At 30.5% G+C, this 22,193-nt stretch overlaps 1 protein-coding gene across 11 annotated transcripts in view; it reads right to left on the bottom strand.

The window, feature by feature from the left end:
• LOC124530259 (four and a half LIM domains protein 2) overlaps positions 1-22,193 on the bottom strand; it is a 149,456-nt gene that overhangs the window by 2,795 nt on the left and 124,468 nt on the right. For 9 of the 11 annotated variants that reach the window (XM_047104322.1, XM_047104317.1, XM_047104320.1 and 6 more), the window contains 2 exons: positions 19,605-19,805; positions 17,276-17,450 (listed from right to left, as the gene is read on the bottom strand). In XM_047104322.1, coding sequence (XP_046960278.1) covers positions 17,276-17,450; positions 19,605-19,805 — 376 coding nt within the window. Of the gene's footprint in view, positions 1-9,896; positions 10,308-17,275; positions 17,451-19,604; positions 19,806-20,194; positions 20,472-22,193 lie in introns of those variants that run through there. The other 2 variants (XM_047104324.1, XM_047104326.1) reach the window with 2 other exon arrangements.

Genomic DNA, 22,193 nt, shown 5'->3' with positions numbered 1-22,193 from the left:
ATATAAATGAAGTGAATTTTAAGATAACTTTATTCATGGGATATCACATCTATAGGTATAGAGAGCATTTCGAAGATATAAATCAGTGTTATACTCTTGTGACTGTGATACTATATCTGCATACATAACACAGCTGTTTTTGTTCTGTGCCTACTTGATTTGATAATGAGTATAAGAGATTTCCGAACCTATCTTTGCGTACACGCATTGTCGTAAATACTATAATATAATATCTTCTGCGCAGTTCATTCCGAAGCGAATGACCGTCGGGCCAATATGATGTCACCTCCATAACCATAACGGGGTTTTTGTATATAATAACCACAAAAAATCAAATTATTTATACTGTGATAAACAACGCGAGTAAAATAATTAAAATATAAAATTCGGAGAAACGCAAGGTGAATACAATCATGAGTCTTGACCGCTAACGGTCAAGGACTCGGAAGATTGGAAGGTATTCCATGAACCGTTTTGCATTTCTCGCAATAAAAACTAGCTCCGTAACTGGTAGTATAGCGGACGGGTATCGTTCAATATTGACGATGACGTGATACCTTAATGAAGTAAATATTACATAAGCTGGGAACTTCAATATTTGGGAGTGGCTTGATTTATTGATATAAATAAATTGTTACTTAATTGCATGGTCATCTTTGGCGTAGTATATAATTTAGGAACATCATTATTCATGAAAATAAAATAGTTTTATAAATATAAAAATGATTGGTTATTGTTTCTTCGGTGATTCGTTTTTTAATACGTAATTCAGTCGGTTTTGATTCGCAGTTGGATTTTATCGTAAATTGCATTGATAGCGTGAGACTCGGGTGATTCTGAATTTTATGTGTGTCCTTGAAAAGCTGGTACCAGGGTTGCATGTGGCATTAGAGTCAGGATATTAGGATGATGCACGCGACTCCATGCATCGTTCAAGGTTCATCGAACTGATTTTATTTCAAATGAAGATAAAATAGTAATATAGAATAAATTAATAATATAAAGAAATAGTATTTCCGATTTTATACCTTTGTAAGTATTTATTACCTTATAAGTAAATGTTAGGACATAACTGAATGATAATGAATGACTCAAATGGGTAATACGGCTACAGAATAGATGGAAATAAATAAAATTGCAACGTTATAGTCGATATGATTTCGCTAGATTTCCGGTACAGAACATCTGATAAATAACAATTTTTTTTGTCTAAATAAATAAAAAAAAACAAGACAAAAACACAAGACGCAATATTCTGGCCATTAAAGTTATAACGAGGTTCAACGACTTTAAATTTCAATCATCATTACAACATAGATAATAAGTTTAATGGGCGAAGTTAGACGGACGAATTCACCAAGAATTCGGCGCGTCGCGTGAGCGATGACACTGACGAGTAGGTACGAGTATTCATTTACAACACGATACAAGAATAAAACATTTGTATTCGAATCGGATGACTTTCCTTACTATTCGTTTCTATTGAGATTAGATTTTTTGATTATTGTTTCAAAGTAAAAAATAAATAATAATTAGTTTACATTTTACAAAGCTTTTTTCTATTTAACCTAGTCATGATCAAATTACCTTTGGGCTATTTGTAATTACAAAAAAAGGTAAACTGAAAAATTTTAATTTTCACGAAACTGGATAATCTTTTGAAATATTACTAGAGTATAAGTTATTTTTCTAAAACGATAGCAAAGGCAATATTTCGAATACTTGAAATAGTAAATAAGATATCCGTTTTATTTAATATATGTACATAGTTCGGTCTTGATCAGCTTTGATTATGGAATCGATGAACTAAACATTTGGTTTGCAAATTCCTACCGTCCATTGCTAAACCTACGCGTTATTACGCCTAATCGCGTCTGCCTTGATCTAATTGCCTTATTTTATATAGAATAGACTAAATGTTCTGTATGTAATAGTCTGTAAATTGACCAAAGCTGGATAAAAGCCTAATCACCCACGCGAAGATTTGAAGTTTATTCTATCACAATGTTTGAAATTGGGTTGGAGTTACATGTTACGGCAATTTCTTACAATGTTTAGCAGAGCATGAGATGAATAATGAACTTTGTGCATATAAACTCAGCGTTGTTGGCTCAGGTTTGAACCCGCTATCTTATACTGTAGGAGAATACACATAATATTTTTTTTTATGTTTTTCTTAATTATCGCTTTTCGTCTTAAAATTATTGTGCAATTTCACTTAAGCTGTATATTATTCAAACATTAAAATAATACTTATGTAGGTATTTATAGAACGCTATAATTCCTTCACACTAGAGATTAATATGTATTTAGATTGCTTTCCGTAAAAGGCTGCAACAGATCTCGTAACCTCGTTTTATCGAGAAATTAGCATATATAGCTCATGTTCCTGCCTTAAGAAGAGTACTATTCAAACGTTTTTAAGATAATATGTAGTTATTTTTAAAGTATTTTATGATATATCAAAAATATCTCTTATTCATGTTATGTATTTACGTAATATTTTGTATATTACATAATACATGATCTTAACGAATTTTTTATTAAAAAATATCTTACAAGTATTTATAATTTTAAAGAAAAAATACGTTCCGTACAAATTATGTCATGCAAATAATAAGCTTGGAATAAATGTTATTTATATATGAATTTTGATATTCAGTGTTGTTGTGTGAAAAATATTTTTTACTACCATACTAAAATTAAATAAAATATGTCACTAGTGTTGACGAGATAAAATTTTAAAATGACTTCGAACATAAGCCTAGTCGACTTTCTTTACGATGTAATTTAAACAGTAACTTTTAATTTTTCATCTATGCTTACCTGAGGTTAATAACAAATAGTATTTGATGTTTGAAAGGATGAAATAGCTGATGATAAACTAAACATCTTATATTATACTCCTCCCAAAAGTCTTATTCGGAATATGAAAAAAACTATTATTATAATAATTTATAAACCAAACGAATATGCATTTTCCTGATTCAATTTAAGATTGTAGGAGAGTGACAGTTTACTCGGGCGTTCATTGGTTCGTTGTGTGTACGGGAACTTAATACCTTTGTGGCATATTCCTCTATTACAGCCTCACTTGACGACTTTCACTATTGTGAAAACTATGAAACTAGCACGGTACTTTTACCGACTTTGTGATTCATTTCTCTCATTTCGGGATTTCGCTAACGTATCACGTTACAATACATACATTTGTAATTAATAGATAAGACTTTAAACAGTATTTGAATTGCTTATATTAGTTCATGAAAGTCAATTCATCGGCAACATTTTACTATGTCTGTTGTATTTGTATTTCGATTGTAATTAAAAAAAAAGTATATTTTTATATGATTTTATTGGCATATTTATAAGGAGGATTTATATTGATAAAAAAATTTATAAACTAATAAACCTAGGACCAATATCTCTCGTGTAACTGTTTGAAATAACTGGTTGAAGAAAAAGGCAAGTTTCTGCGATAAACAGTTGTAAACATTTTAATGGTACATTTGTTTGATTGTATAAGTGATTAGGTTTACCTGAGTATTTATGATTATGGAGTTGTTTATTCAAGGTATTTAGTTGTATTGGAATTTTACTGGTATTCAAGTTTTCCAATACCTTCACATACAAATATTTCACAAACACGCGGTATATATCTAAATCTATTACCGGTTCATATTATGAACGCCTTAGACCTGAGAACCGCAAAGAGGATTTCAGGGGGATTTTCGTAAATTATTTCTTATTGTTCACAATGTAGTTAACTTTAGGTATTTGAAAGAACTGGGAGACGATCTTTGTATTCCAAAGTTGCTATCTTCTACATATTCACTAGTTTTTTATTATATTCTTTAATGGCAAACGTTATTTCACGATTTAACATTCGACCATTTACATTTTCTGAGCTTCAGACAACTGACAACTTTTACAAAAAAGCGTACACATTATGTTATATAAAACACATTAATAGTTCAGTTATCGGGTAACTTCCGTAACTAATGCATAAGCAGCTTATGATCGTTCCTTCAAGACATGCAAAAGACTTGTTCCAATCAATGATTGACGATCAATATAGCACGATGGCCCATTTGACCATAAACTTTCTAATAAAGTTAAATTAGTTATTAGAATGATTAATTGCTATATTAAAGTCTAGGTGTGGATTTATATTTGAAGGTCGTTAACGGTCTGTGGGACGGGTGATGTCAGACGAGATCGTGTGGGAAGCTTTTGTACGAACCTCCAATTTAGGACTGCACTCACACATGCTCAATATCTTGTTAAAAGTATAAATTTATTTATGTGTGATATAAAGTCGTTTCACAAGAAACATAATGTTTGAAAACATGACTTTGGACGATCTAAGTGAAAGCGTACTGCTATTAAACAATTACGAGCTAGCTCTAGACACTATATATACTAAATTAAACAGTTACGAGCTAGTTGTAGACTCTATATAAGTATACTAATATTTAATTTTGCACATTTACTAATAAAACAAGCGTTGGGCGATATAACAATATATTTTGTCTATCTAGAATATAATCTTTGTATGTTATTAATTTATTTTACCTTTCTATAAGATAGATGAAAGCGTAGATTCGTGTTCGTGAGGCATAGTATAGCTATCAAATCAAATCAGTTTTAGACAAAGTATGAAGCAATAACATTGCACATTAAATCGCGATGTACCGAATTTAAAAACGTGACAGAGATTAAGATTAATTCTTACGACGCATTAACGTCGTATTCAACGCTTATATATTTAAGTGCCAACGATAAAATGTAACACAAATATAACTCATGACTAATGGCAGTTAAAGAAGACTTTGTTTGTGACATGTTTGTATGGTATCAATCATGGCGGATTACCCACAGATTTCGTTAAAGGAAATGTAGAATTATTATAAATTGCATAACGTTTTTTAATGTTTTGAAGTTGAAAAAGTTATTTGAACATATTTATAATGTTTATATCAAAGGAAACTTAATTTTTTTTATTTTAATTATTTTCTAGCACAACGTAAGTCGGCCATTTTATTAGTTGTTTGGCGGTAAAATCGACACGTGAGCTGGCCACGTGTTGAAGTATGTGATAAAATTGATTTGTAATGCATTGTTCTTTTAATAACTACTGAGACGAATTCAGAATTTAAATCAAGTATATTTTTTAAAATATCGACTCGTAATCGTTTTATTATGATTTTTAAATAAGTATCATTTGGTATAAATACTTCTATGATATTAAGAGAGTGAGGTATTAGCTCTTAGAAAGCACTTGTATTGGGTACATAGCCATATACCTAATATTGGAAACCAACTAAGTATAAAATGTTTGCTGAAATGCCGTTGAAAATAGCTCAAAGGAAGATGTGTATTTTGCATTAATAGTTTTGAAATAAACTAAGAAATCATAAAATTTTAGTTTTGAATAATGAATGTGTTTCAAAGGCATACGCACGCACATAATAAGATTAAGTAACGTTGTCATTTTCATGTTAATTTCTTTTATTTCTTTGAACGATTTTAGGTTAACTAGTTAGTAATTGAGCACGGATTTGTAGTAAAACGATAAACTAATCAGTTCAGATAACACGAACATAATTACGGGACCACTGGAAGCTTTAAGTGGTTGAATTAGTAGAAAGCTACTGTACTGTGAACTGGTAGTGTAGTACTGTGTACCAGTTTGTATACTAAATGCTTGGATATTACATATTTGAGGGAATTAATAAATTGGATTTAAACCATACTAAGGAATTATTATATGTTACATAAGTATCGATGTTTCTTTTTTAAAGTAATATTTACAATATATTATATATAATAATTATAAATAATTTATTGTATTTCACGACTATTTATTGTTTTTGTGTTACGTATCGTATGAATTTTAATAAAAATTATGATCTGAATAAGTTTAAACAAATACAGAATGTACTTTTTATATTATTCCAGGAAAAATATTTTAGTTAAGTAATGATTTTAAAAGCCCTCTATCTTTCTGGGTTGTTACAAAAATGCGATCTCTTTAATTTCTAAAGGGAATGAAAGTAAAAACAAGTTATATAAATGTGATGTTTCCTGGCAGCAAGTTGCATACGAAGAGCATTTTTAACACAAATCAGGTTTATACACTTCCCAGATTTTCTTATTATTCTATCAAGGTGTTCGAGTAATAACTCTAAGATATATTATGGGACCAGTTTTTATATACATATTTCATTGTTATCTGACCTCAGCGATCCTTTATTGATGCATCAATAATACTTAGATTTAGAATGCTTTACTACGCAACACATAGGATTATTTACATCTTTCTTTTTCTTTGTATACATAAAATAAAACCGGATATTAGGAACTCCTATTTTTACTCAATTGAACAAAAACAAAGTACTTCTCAGTTAGACGAAATCAATGTCAAACATACTTTAAGGTATGGCTAAAAATATATATTTATCAGAGTAAAACTCAACTCAGGTAGTCTTGCTACATGTCCTGCTATTAGAGATGCATTTCGTAATTACGATGTTTTATGGACGACGTTAGATTTGACCAAGTTATATTCAATACCGTTTTCGGTTCATAAATGGAGCAGGAAAACTGCACTGTTGATAAACAGGGCCAAGGGTTGAGACTAATCAAATATGATAAAACTGTGAAGGTTGAGGTGAACCACGCGCCATATGTTTGCAATACCTTATATGCAGCACATTCGTCTTGCTGTCCATTCAACTGTCGACCTTATCGCGATCGAATTGGAGTTTAAGGAAATTATTACGCATTACGTCATCATATTAATTATCTTACATATTATACATCTGGCAGATTCCTATATATCACCTTCCAACTCGTATATGGTAGAAAAATCGTATTCGTTGTAATGAAGTAAAAATATGTTGACATTATCGGAATTGTATAAGAATATTTACGTCTCGAAATATATAATTGGCCTAAAATATTCTGGGTCAATGTCAATCGTAAATTTGCACTACAAGTGCTTAATAAGATTGCTAGTGGATTTTCTACTTCAAGTGACACAGTAACAGATAATACACGAGGAACATTTTCGTAGAGTATAGAAACAATTAATTAGTGTAAACAATCCAATACGTACAATTCAATAAATGTATGTATCATTTACTAAAATAAAAACATTTTTTTATTTTTAATCAAAGGCCAATATCCAAATAAAATATATCTGTCCGTAGACTTTTTAAATGACATAAGCTCTTCCTTATTTGTGAGATGGCGATAAATAGAGTAATAAAATATTTATTGTACTCATCATTTGATAAAATCAACGGATGTGAGTGAATTTGAAATCATCTTATTTATAAAACATTTTTTTTATTCGTTAGTTATGCTAACAACTAACTTAAAATAAATAACTGGGTTATTTATTTTTAATTTTATTAATTCCAAATGATATCAATTTGGAGAATTCTGAATTACAATTAAGAATGTTTCTCCTCGTTTCACTTCTTTTACTATAGGGCGAATCATAAAGTATTTCTAGGGAATTTTATTTCCAATCCAATATGAATAATAAACGAAATCAAATCTAACACGCGATTAGATGTTATTGACATTAGCTTCTGGGTAAGCTTTATTCCTTGGCATAGTAATAATTTTAAGACAAATTATTAATGTAAAACTGTTTTTAAATGAAACAAAAAAAAACTAACTTCGACTAAAGACTTTATATGTATTTTTTCAATTTGAAATATGAATAAAATTGTAGTCTCTTAAATTCGCAAGAAACGGTAACACATCTCGAATTACAATTACAAACCGTTGGCTTTCTCTAATAATCTAAATGCGTGATCTTATGGTTTTTACTCAATTTTTATGGGATATGTGTACTTTCCTCTATATATTATTATGATTTTATTGTAAATACTGATATGACTACGGTAATTTTTTTAAAATCCTTGAGATACTTTTATTTTCGACAGCTAGATAAACATTACTAGAATGACTTAACTTTAAATATGAAATTACAACCCCTAAATTTACCGCACCTGGGATTTCGCTCTCAGAGTAATCCTGTGGATACATACATCATATCTATATATGAAAGAATCTCACCCAACATGGAGTGTAAGTTTTTGAATACTTTCATCAGCTCTCTAAGATTCATTGCATATTAATAATAAAAGATTTCAATAATAAGTCATACCGTATTTAAATCTTTAGTCTTCGTAGTTATATATTTCGTAGTTATATACTTCGTTATATTTTACATTATAATTATTTAATTGAAATAGTTAATAAAATAATTGAACAAGTGGACGCTCATTGTGGCTTACAGACGTAATGAAATTAACATAATAATAAAATCAGACTAATTTTTATAGCTTTCTTACAAAACATATATATTTAATGTATAATATAATACACAAGTACTAAATTGTAGGTACAAGTAGTTATATCTGATTTAATTTAATATTCTTACTTTACACAATGTTTACATAAAACGCGTCTTCCGGACCATTTCCGGATCATTCTGAATACAACACTTAACATAATTTCTAGTCCATTAATTTTATGCTGAAGCTGTAATTTGCGAAGTTATATCACAGTTGTAAAATATATTTTCTTTTTTTCTTTGTTGTTTGTAAATTATACATTTTCAAAAAGAGCTTTTGTTTTATTTTCAAGCATCAGTGAATTAAAACGAAACAATTTCCAACGTTTTTAAATTATTATTTATGTATTAAATTTTGACTTGGTCTTCGTTGCTTTTTCTAGTACCTAGAGCAATGTTATAGATGCTTAAGTAACTCTGTCTGGCTGACGACCAAGTAATACAAAGAGTGAAGCCAAATGAGAGCGTATTTCCTATGTTTTGTTGTAATATATTGTTGTTGACACTCGTAAAAGATGGAACGTGACTCAAATTGCTAATTTTTATATTTGAAGGAATGTTAAAACGCTCACCTAGCTTTGGTTAGCTAGTAGATGTTGCTAAAAATAAAATCTTTCATAATCACTTAAAGTATTTAAGATGCACTTGTATTCTTTAATTAAACGGTAGATGTTAAGTTCTAGATTCAAAATAACTTTTATGTGTTTCTAATGGTCATAATTTTTCGTAATGGTTACTAAATTTAATTTCTGCTGAATTATTATTTTTTTATTATATGAAATGTATTAATCTAATATCGATGTACAGCCTACTTATTTTGTCTTTACCACTAATAAATGTAATTATCGATTATAAATTTTAATAATAAATCGATTATTATTCAATATCGGTTTTTATGAAACCAAAATCGAGGTGAAGGTCAAAATATTGTGTGTATACTAATTAGCGTCAGCTCCATGTTTACTTAGTATATGTACGGTATAAATATACAAAAATGTTTCACCTTTATTGCTCTTAACATAAGGAATAAAATTACTAACAATCTTTAAAGAAATGCAAATGATTTAACACGTCGCGCCTTTGCTAAAGTATATATTGTATTCAAAACAAATAATTAGTTATGATCGTATTAAAACAAAAATCTTGCGATTTTTATGAACATTTTAAATAAAATTTGGAATTAATAAATGAACTTAAAAATCAGCCGTCAACTGAATGTAAACACTAATTGAATGAAAGGCGAGGACTTCATTCGATTACGCCCGAATGAATTAATGGGCGGGTAAAATGGAAGCTATGGAGAAGTGTTAATTAATGTTCCGCGTTACTGTAAACTCAATGAAATTAAAAAAAAAATCGATTGAACGTACGTTCAAAAAATTTCGTTTATATATTTTAATTGATTATTCTTAAATATTGACAATATAAATAATATAAATCATGGATTAAATATAAAGATAATTCTTTGCTATATCTATAATAAATAAATTTCTATTTCTATGAAATATTCACAAGAGATAACCTGCAATTGTTTTCCTCGGATCGCCAAGCAAGCAGTGATCTTTCATGGCGCAACAAAACTTTTTGTTTTCCCGCTCAGCTGTTGCGTTCGGGAGGAACATGGACAATATGGCGACATCCTCATTGTTTTCCCGCGCCCTCCGTATCCTTTCCTGTCCTACCGTCTTTGTCGTCAAATGTAGACGCGACTTAAAGTCGTCACTTAACACGTCCGCCGACATGGCTATTAACTTTTTTTTATAAATAAAATAAACAAAGAAATTTCAAAATTCCAAATTTAAAAATAGTATTATAAAAAATGCGAGTTATATTTATTTTTTTATTTTCGTTGCGCGAAAAATTTAACTGAGTTTTTTCACGACAGCGGTGAGCAGGCTTCTCGGCTCGCGGTGCGGTACTGAACTGAGTGCCGTGTCGCTGCGTTCAAGTGAACGTGTAGGATGTAGGCTGTATATTGAACTTAATTGATCAAATATGATACCGTTTCGGATTCTTTAAAGAAACGGACAATGAGGAAGTAATAGAGTCATCTCGTTAATTAAGACGATGTGAAGATGCCGACATGAAAGTTTGCAATTGTCCTTAATTCTTCAATGACATAAAAATTTTTGCTTGCAGAATTTAGGTTAGTTTTGGTAAGACAAGGCCAGAGTGCAGCCGCAAATATAGTTTAAAATTTTGGCGCTCTGACTTTTGTCTATTTTAAATTTTATAAAATTTTAATGTTGCAAATTGTAAAGATTTTTGATTGATAAGTAGTAGGAATACTCTGATAGTGCTTTTATTTAATAATTTCCGTTTTTTATCTATGTATATTAGTTTGACATATCGTATATGTTTTATAGTTAAAAATTGCGCTGAATTATTCTTAAGCGCTTGATTTCTAAAGTGCTTCATATAAAAAGTAAAGGGTAAAAAGTTAGGAAAAAATCCGTATTCAACTACTTGTTTAATCGTCTAGAGCTCTAAGCAGGAAGTAATGTAGCTCTTGTGATCAGCGCTTTAAAGTTTAAAATCTTTTAGAAAATACATGTTCCGCTAAATCTACAAAGGGAAGAAGAAAGTAATGAGAATAGGTTAATGCGGAAAGTAAATATTTCCTAAGCTGGGGTAAAAATTCCAAGTGTATTTGATGTGGGTTCTTGTGCACATGAATTTGAACTATGTATAATTTAAAAAGTATTTTATTAATATATTTTTAAGATTGCTTGAAGAAACTCCAAACGCTTATTATTATTACGCAACTTATTCTATGCATTTCATATGATTACTCATACCTACGTTGTATGTGCGCAAGTACAAGATCGATGTCTAGGTAATGCCTAGGTGTCATTATATTTATCTCGAATCAAATAATAAATTAACGACACTGATGTTCTTGAGATGTAATGTAATATGACGTTGTCAATGCACTAAAGGTCAAATATGTCAACTTGCCTACATTTCACCTTGCATATTAACTTAGGAATGTTTTATTAGGCATGTTACTACCATATATATCATGGATATCAAATGTAGATGCATTATTCTAAGTCTAGGTATTACTTCAGCTTCGTCTTGTTTGATTTATATTAACTCTATTACATACAAGTAGAGTGAATACGTGAAACATACAATAGTAACAAATAATTAATATTTTTGTAGAATAAGTTTGATTTTATTCTAAATAAAATACAGTAATTATTGCAATAATTTACAAAGTTATTGCATCATATAGTGAGTTCAAAATTTATAATATTGCGAATTTATTATACTTAATTTAAATTTTCCAAATCAATAGTAACAAATAATTAATATTTTTGTAGAATAAGTTTGATTTTATTCTAAATAAAATACAGAAATCATTGCAATAATTTACAAAGATATTGCATCATATAGTGAGTTCAAAATTTATAATATTGCAAATTTATTATACTTAATTTAAATTTTCCAAATCAATAGTAACAAATAATTAATATTTTTGTAGAATAAGTTTGATCTGATCCTAAATAAAATAAAATAATTATTGCAATAATTTACAAAGCTATTGCATCATATAGTGAGCTGAAGATTGATTATATTACGAATTTATTGTACTAAATTTGTAAAAATATAAACTCATGTCAGCATTACAATTAACGTTTTGAAGATGAAAGATTAATTCTATAGATCAAATCTTTTACAAGAATATATTAAATTTTCGTTCAAATTCAAATTGTTTTAGAACATCAAATTACATGAAAATTTATTACATATTAAACTGTCACATGAATATTCATAATATCACGCCGAAGTGCTTCAATTTAATCGGTTTATTTAATCTATGCGGACGTTTACAGCACTAACGAGTGCTGAATGATTTAAAACGGTCGTATTTATTCAGCCGATGATTTTTCCTGCTTCAAAAACGGTCCAACGGTTCTTTATTATTTTTATTAGTTTTTATTGCGGTACGGTATAATTTGTTTCTGAAATATCATTATTTTTTTTATTTTCACAACAAAGTTCAACAAATTCGCTAAGGATTTAATGTTTTGTAAAATCAAAAGGTAATATGTCAATATCAATTTTTTTTCGTTTATTATTTCGTACTAAGATGTAACAACTATTAACTCTTGGTATATAAGTTTTGATATCGAGTTTGATAAATTAAAAAAATAAAATTGACGTGATTGGATTTACAGACAAAAGTTTAGTCAATAATATATAATGTCCGGTATATATTTAGGATGACATAGTTTATGACATAATATATAAACATATAACGGTGAGTCACAAGCAAGAAAACTGGTTAAAGAGAATTAATTGGTATAATTTGTACAAAAAACGTGGCAGAATTTATTGGTTTATTATTTAAATAGGCTTAAAAAAATGAAATGAGATAATGTTATTTCGAATTTAAATATTTTGTTTGGTAAAATACTTGAAGATAGATTTAAACTGGAAAATAAATCGATTTAAAGATCTTTGATCTTTTAATATTTTGAAGCGTAGTTAGTGTGATAGGGTTTTACAGTGTTCGGGTTATAGAGCTATGCGGCGTGCAAGTTGTTGAATTTTTTATGGTTATATGGTTTGACCAATGAAATATCTTTACATTCGTGTGTACGTAGTTTTTTGACTACGGAGACTTAATTATAAATATTCAATTCTACGTATACTAGCTAATATACTAATATTTTACTTTTGAAATCTTTTAGGTACTCTTTAACCATTTTAAATGTATACAGTTGTGTTCCGTATTTAGTTTAACCATTTTTTGTCTCGGTTTGAAGTGTGTATACTGTATCTAAAGGTCATGATGTGTGTATATTATTAGTTCGATCTTTGTGTCACTAAGTAGCGAATATAAATAAATTCCGCGTGATACAGTTAGTAACTAATAAATCAGAAGTGTCATTTGTATTTGTTTATTTATGTATATCTGCGCGTTTGTGTATGTAGCTAATGTTTTTGAATATATTTATGCTAAGTATTTTGTTATCTGAAACACTAATGTTTTATTATAAAACAAAGACAGTAAATTAGAAGTGTTTCCGGTTAATTTATGAAAATCTATTTTTTTCTATTTGTCAAAGGCATGTCTACCAACGTGCCTAATCATAACACAGCGACCTTTGCATCTAAAGGAGAAAAAACCGCCAAGTGCATCACGTACAGGATTTATCACACGTTGGATACCTACGTCAAGTGTTCATTAATTCCAGATAATAATTGGCGTAAGTTAATTATTACATACGTTATAAGTTGTATTAATTCATAATTCTAAGAAGAAATATTAAACCTTTTTAATTTAAGCTCTTTTCATTTCAAACTAAATAGTTCAATTTTCAAATTAGGAATATAGAAATCAAAAACTAGCTTAAACTTTATCACTTTTATTTGGCTTAGAACATTCAATCGGCAAATAGCTCTTAACGGTTAAAACAGTTTCAGAATTTCGCAAATCACGACACATCATAACGGTATCATATCCTGGCCAACAGAAATAAATATCGATTGTCTGAAATAAAGTGCTTCACAACGGATCGGACCGACACATTTGCCGTCACGATAAGTATATAATTATTTTTCTTTATATTACTATGCACGGGTGTGATCCGATAAAAGTAACGTCTACGACAAATTGCCACAGTTTTAACGTCGGTTCGGATATTGTAAGGGTTAGGTTGTATTGCGTCACCGATAAGACACGACACAGATCGTGAATAGCAAACGTCGATAGTCGGCCGATTAAAATGTCGGTCCGACCTAATGAGAACAAGCTTAAATGCTTGTTCTTTCTTTTTGGTTTACATGCAAGAATAGTTCAAATTTACTTATACGTAGTATATGTCTGTGTGAATTAAGGTATTACAATTTTTGGACATTTGCTTGTATACCATATGAAAAAAACATACGTGAAGCCCATAAACATAGAAAGTAATGTTACTGCTCACCAACAATATACCTATGATTTATATCTTTTGTTCGTGACACAGATCATTCCAGTCGTCAGATAGAGTATTTTATTTCAGATAATTTATTGATTCGATTCCTATGGATTTCCAATACCTAATTTATCATTACAATAAGGCGGACGATATTAATACTTTTGTCCGTATTGATTCAGAAATGAATACAATTGTGTCGTGAATCATAAAATACGTTGCGGTCCCGCAAGATTAATGTTATTTTAAAGCGTGGGAGGTAATTGACGTTCCAGTTTTAAAAACACATTCATTATAAATTCCTATTGTACGGGAGCTGATGCATAAATTATTGATAAATAGTTTCATTATTTGAAAGTACAACCTACTAAAGCTACCGTTTATATTTTTAAAATTAACTACTTAAGCATTTGAATGAACTCAATGTTTGTTTGATACAAAATAAATAGATGTATTATAATTATATTATCTAATTATAGCACGTTATTTTATATACGAGATGATATGGCCTACAAGTGTGTATGTGTGTATATCTGAGTATTTGTGTGTGTAATGTAAATTTTTTATATAGCTACGAAAAGTTAATTAAAAATATTAGTTTATTATATACCATTGGTAATCTCTTGAGAATTACAATTATTTTTTTAGTATTCAGGAGATTCAATCCAAATTTAAAAGCATATTTTTTTTTTATATTGCTTACATGTCTTTATGAGTATTTTATTAAAAGAGTTTTTATTCGAAGCTAAATAAACATTGACAACCGACATCCATATAAGTAGACGTATCAGAATCAATTCAATTTATTTTTTCAATCAGCACCCATACATTAGTAAGGTATCGTTACAAGGCTCGTGATTGATCGTACAGTTCGATTTACGAGCTTCGCAGCGAATAGTGATAACGAATTAAGTATTGGACGTGTGACGGAATTAATACAAACCGTCGGTTAATTAATTACTGGTTTAATTAATCAAGTTTCCGATTTTTGGACATTGTCGTAAATAGCCTTTTTTTATTAAACTTTAATGTTAACATTAATGTGCTTATGACCGATTTTGGCTACAGCCGCCAATCTTAAAGAAGACTAGCCAATTTCACAGAAGACGATTTAGTGAACAAGTTTGAACAAGCCTGAGTCTTAATTGATGATTGGCGAAAATGAATTTGGTGCATTTTTTCATCCCATGACATCAGGACACACATATAGCATACCACTAAGCCAGTCAATACCAATTTAATACGATGATATTAATACAGTGAATATGGTTAAATACAGTTATTCAGTCAAATATTTATATTATAAATAACTGTTTCTGTTTCGATCATGAATTAATGAAGTAGTTCCATACACTTTGAATCAAATGACTACTTTCAGGCGTTAATGTTAACTAGAATTCTATGAATTAAAATTAATTAATGTCTTGTTCAAAGTCTTGTTTTACATTAACTGACCCAGGGATAACTTATCAATCCTTTTTTTTACTACAGACAAAGATGTTTCCCCTTTCTCTCTAATAATCTCATATGTCTTAAAAAGGTTTAATATTAATTTAATGTGCACGTAATTTTTACTTCCGAGGAATATATTAAAAATCAAAAGTCCTGTATTGAAGCGTCGAGGCTGCGGCAATGACAATGGCAGGTTTTTTCTCAAATCACCTTACAGTGCCTTAAGCAGCAAGGGTATGACGCTGCCCTTATACGGCTAGCAAGTTAACTGCAAAGTGGTAACACACACGACTCTACTCTTTAACGAGCTTAAAACCTTCTTAGACATTAACTTATTATTAAATTTCAATAAAAAAATGTTTTCTTTTTTATTATTATTATTACGTATTTATAATATAATTGTAATTATTCATCACAGTTTCGATATAATTTATTTATAAGCAATTATCACGTGCTTTATAATTATTTTTGTAATTGAATATTTCGTTTTTTTTTTAAATTATTAAAAAGATTTTACTATTAGTTCTCATTGTCTGTGCGTCACGAAATATGAGTCAAATGATAGAAGCATATGTTTCACTAAACCCTTCGGAGTGTAATTTAACTCTATATTCAATGAACGCGACATCACTCCTTTTATAGATTTAAATGATTTAATGCCGTCGTAAATAAAATGTTTACCGTGAGTACTTAATATATGAACGTTTTATCTTTCCGCAGATACACTTACTCTTCGCATATGTATGTCTGTCGTGTATCTTTCATACAAAAGTAACAAAACATAAAAAATCTTCCTTATAAGTTTTTTGAAAATCGTTATGTATCTGTGATTTTCTGAAGTTTGTTAATATTTTGCCACGGTAATAATATGTAAATATGTATTATAGAATACTTATTCAACGAATTTCCATGTTTCTATAATAAATCTTCATTATATTATGTTAGATAATAATAGATTCCTTTCGTTGAAGCGAAATCCTTTAATTTGAGCAAGCTCTGTGACGAATTGAAAGCCCCTAATTAAACTGGGTACCATATAATATTTCCATGACAGTTTTTGTAACGAGGCGGATTTTACGAGAAACTATAAAATATATGAACATTTTTTGCTAATAAGTGAAGTGAAGCTTCCATTCATACAATTCTATGAATACCCGCTGAATGTATATTTCATACGGTGCTTAATTAAACTATGCCGCTTGTATTTGCGACCTTTGCGTTTAAAATTAGGTTGTTTAATAATATTAAAAGTTTTTGTATTCTATCATCGTGCCAAACATTTTTTCTTAATATATTTTGCTGGTAATGCAGTATTTTACAATCATATTCATATTCTAACTATCAGTAGTTTACAATCATATGATGTGTTGCAATGACTACATAGATATAAATACTCGTAATTTATTTTCATTTTCCTCATATAACTTCGGCTTATATGGTAATTGAAAATCGTTCTAGTAGTTTCAAAATATGACCACAAATCTCTGTGATCAGAATTAAAGCAAAATATAGAACTTACCAGCACGGAACACTTCGCCGCAGCCATCGCAGCGGCTGGCGAACTGGGCGTCGTAGCAGTTACCGCAGTAGATCTTGTCAAGTTTGGAGCCGAACTGCTTGTCTACCAGCGACACGCGGCACTTGGCGCAGAGGAAGCAAGCCTCGTGCCAGTGCTTGTCTTTGTACGACAAGTCCTGAGGAACGAGATTACTTGTTAATACTTTAATCCAAAACTAAAATCCTTAAGTTAATCCTTAGTTCACCTACCTACATGATTTAATGGCAAAGATAAATCTAACACAAAAATGAAATTAAACACGTTGCTGTCCCAACTCAGTGTTTGCGAACTATTTATAGATTTTTCTTTAAAAATCATTATTTTTATATTTATAAAGTTATGGATTGAATTTCAGTGCATATGGCAGCCAACATGGCAGTGATCAAGCACCACTGAGTTATGGTGACCTTAAATAGAGTTCATAATTATTTTGAAAAAAAAAATCACACAGAAATCTGCATGTGTCAAATGAAATTCTGCCACTTGTACATATGTCTGCCACCAGGTAGAACTTCGTTATGAAGTAAGCTCGTAACCTTCTTCTTAAGAGGTCATTAAAACTCCTAGCGCATAATGATTATATAACTCATTATTATCAAGAATGCCTTATGTTAATGTCTTGTGGTATAAAAAACTCTTTTAATTACTTAGTAAATAACACGGGAAATATTAAAAGTATTGACAGTGGCGTTCATAGTTCAGAATGATTAATGAGTTGATTTGAAGTGATGTGCAAACATACAATTATTCTATAAATAAAAACATAGATTGAATGGAAAAACCCATAAGAAACGATTGGGTTTGTGGACGAAGTTTAAAGATCACATCGAAGGTTGATCCAAGGATTTCTTAAAAGTCAAAAAAGACCAACCATTACCATTAAATTTTAATAAGCGTTGCCAAATAAATTGGTAATCATTTGAATGATATGACTATTCTCTGTGTATCTATAAAACGAAAAGTAAAATTTACTAAAACTCTATATGGAATATAATATCTTGTGTAGTGATATAAGTAAATGTTATATTTATTGTAAATAATGGCTCAAGATTTCAAATCCCAGTGAAGAAATAACTAATATATAATAATCTTAATTTAAATATTTTGTATTGAACATGTGTTTGATGTAGAAAGTTTAACTTAAGTAATAAGTAAACAAGTCTAAACAGAAACCACTCGGCAATTTACGAATGCATCCAATCTCAGAGTTTCAAAATAAAGCCCCTTCATTATGTGTTCTATTCTTGGCACCATCACGAGATCTGTTACAGAAACTATGTTAAAACTAAACTAAATGTGATGTCAATAATATATGAATGTTTATTTTAGCCGATTACGAAATACTAAGTGGTGGAATCGTGCATAAATCTCAAAAGAGTCGGATCCACCCATGGTTTCTCAAGGTTGAAACTAAATGAAAACATTAGAATAATACTGTTCCCGACCCAAAAATAGTACCTGACCAGCGACCAGTTTGTTTTCAAAGAATGATATTGAAATAGTCCCGATGAAAAATAACAAACAATTTCTATAAAATCTTTAACGATACAATAATATTTATTCTTTTGATGAAATTATGACGTTTTGTTAGTTAGTTCTTCAAGGACTTAGCTTCTAAATTAACGAGATGTAAAGTATCGGTGTTATTGTGCAATCAAGACCCGACATTTTCCTTTTGATCGTTAATGTTTCTCTCGTCATATTTCTACAGAGTGAGCTTCAAAGTAATTTGAATATCAGTACAATTATGATATTGCAGCTGTTTAGCTAACGGAAAAAGTCATTCGTCAGTTGGGATAAGCGTATTATAGGTATACTCAATGTTGGCAACGATCGGCCTGGGGCCGTGTGCAGAGGTACGCCCGAAGAATCTGGGCCGACTGGAGTGACAAAACTAAATTTGATCGCCGTAACAAAGCTAAGCGATGCCACTGACTCTGATACCATTCTAATAATGGTATCATTTCGTATACATATTTGATCACATATGTCATTACATTTCTTTCATTTTCGTATTGGCACATGCACTGTGATCAATGTAATGCATATGTTGATTATGTTATCCGTCATGTATATTTCTACGGCAATATATTATCTTGTAGTCATATGATTTGTTATTGATAAACAGAACTAAGAAGCAAATCATTTACTAAGTTAAGCGCAATTATTTTCAGCTAATTTTAAAGTAATTAGTACACAGATACAAATAGATAAGACGCACTAGGCAAAAATAGATAATGATGCCCTTATATGACTTGTTAACAGAAAACTGATTTTCATTGCTGCAAACCTTAGAGTCGATGCCGATGATCTTGTTGCATTCCTCACAGCCATTGGCAAAGACGCTCTCGTAGCACTTGATGCAGTAAGGGTGCTCATCTCTGAGCACGTAGCGCTGTCCGGTGAGGGACTCATCACACTGCCAGCAGCAGAAGTGACCACTGTGCCAGTCCTTGTTCATCGCCTTGGTGTATTCGCCACTGAAAATAAGCTGTAAGCAATAGAGACGGTTAATATGTTAAATTTACGGCATAAACGAAACTAAATGCGTTGTAAAAAATAAGTTCATTAGGGTAATACGAGCTACGTGTACTATTAAAAATAAAAACCTAAATTGTATAAGATATATTTATGAGGTAATCATATTTCATACGATGCCATAACTTAGCGTATGTTAATAACATATATCGAAAGATTTATTATGCCGGTTAGTTTAATATGTACCTCAAATTAGATAGGGTATGTGAGGGTGGCCAGTGTAAAAAAAATGCATGGCTAATATCACTTAATAATAAACATCAGATATCAACACATGGCACAGACACTGCAGTCACATCGCACTGCGCACGAGGGTCAAGGTTTGGCCACCGCTACACATACCCATCGTCGTTGGTGGTGGTGGTATTGGTCTGGTCGATTTCAGTGACAGTGACCTCGCCATCCTTAGATTCCCTACGCTTGGTGGACTTTTTGACCTTCCTGGTCTTCCTTTCGGTGGTGGTGTACTGGACTTGAACGTCAACGTCAGCCATGGTAAAAGACGGGGCTGATTTTGCAATAGAAACGATATCACTGAACGCGGTCGCGACCCGAATTCGAATGGCGAGCACCGGTGGGTGAATCGCAGGAATTATTCCAGAATGTTTAGCGCAAGCGCCGGTGGGGGGAGTTCAGGATTTAAATTTGGATGAGTGACGGAGAGGGCAGGTGCGCGGGCGGCGTTTCCAAACGTCCGGAGAATCGCATGTTTCCTTCGATAACCCGCCCGCGAACAGTTACCCCACATCTGTCGACATTTAAAGGGATTCACCGTTAGCTCGAGATGATTTGATGCGGAGCACTTGTAAAATATAGGCCGATCGGTTCTGAGCAATGGATATTGAAACCAAGCGTCAGCTTATCGTTTGGCTGAGATTCAGCGTCTGTTCGATTGTTTAACGATTAGTGATTTACATTCAATGGCCAATATAAATAAACATCGACCTAAATGAATTAAAGGCGATTATAGTCCATAATTTACAGGAATTTGACCCTGTCAGATATGAATTGACATGACAACAGGAGGTCTTTGCTTTCATCGAGTCTCGAAGTTCGAAACTCGAACTGCGCCAAAAGCGTCATTAACAGTTCGCTCGACACTCTTCATAATGCAATAGCAATTGTTTGTATAAAAACACGTAATAATTTAGTGCCCAATTTTTATTATGTTTTTTAATAATTAAAATGAAAAAGTGCTCCGCTTTTTTATTCTCTCTTTTTATTCGGGTACATAATATGTAGAAATCTACGTATTATGTACTCGATTAATACATAAGGTACGTTGCAAATAGCTACAGATCGCGAGTATTTTAGATATTTACAACTTATCTACATGAAATTTGAATATCGTTAAGGAACGATTAAAACAAACGCCGCAGAAATAGTATATATTATTGCCAAAATGCATATTAAATTGTCGACTTTATAAAAGAGTGTTATACCCATGTTACGAATATATGTCACAAATCCCTAATTTCTTGAAATATATATTGATATTGAGAAGACTCCGTAAGGGACCGACCGTAGGGTGTTCAAACTTTATAATATTAACTTTATGTGATTAAATTGGGTTTATTATTTATCTTGTTCTCGGCGGTGAAGTAGAACGTTATAAGTAAACCTAAATTTTATTCGAGACATAAGTCTCGAATAAAATTCAAAAGGGATTTTGGGGCTATTTAATATTTTTATATTTATAATATCGGTTACTAATTTTAAAATATATAAATGCAACCAACATGGAATGTTGCAACTGACGAAAATAAACTCATAGAATAAACATCAAAAACAAATTTCTTTGAAGACTGTTTGAAAACTACTGTCAGAAGTTAAGTGGGTATTCATTGTGATACAATTTGTTACGTTACTTTAAAATGAATATTTAAACATGAATCTATCATACTTTAGTATAAATCTGAAAGTATTGTATGATTTTTCGTAATCAAAAGCTACTAATATTACTGGTCATAGTAATGGTAAGTATATCATTTCTGGTTTATTTTAATATGTTATTTCAATCACTATCAAGTTTGTTATTTATTTAAAATTTTAGACAGTCATCAGTAATTTATTATTTTATTTTTAAAATGTATACGACTTGCATTAAATTATCTTTGCAATATAAATATTTGAGTACATATTTTGCAAATATTCAGTTTTTTTTTTTCAATAATATTACTCGTAGGTAATATAATTCCGTTAAAGATATAAACACCTTTATAAATTACTTAGGTTTTATCCGCAATTATAACTTTCCTTCTAACATTTAGACTAAGTCAGTCAGCTCGTGAGCACGCCGCATACAATTCTGTCAAAACGTCAAGTAAAATATAAAGCGTGA

Source organism: Vanessa cardui, chromosome 6 (genome assembly GCF_905220365.1).
Source record: "Vanessa cardui chromosome 6, ilVanCard2.1, whole genome shotgun sequence".
Taxonomy (NCBI): domain Eukaryota; kingdom Metazoa; phylum Arthropoda; class Insecta; order Lepidoptera; family Nymphalidae; genus Vanessa; species Vanessa cardui.
Note: the sequence above shows the minus strand (reverse complement) of the source record. Positions and strands in the feature narration are given on the sequence as shown.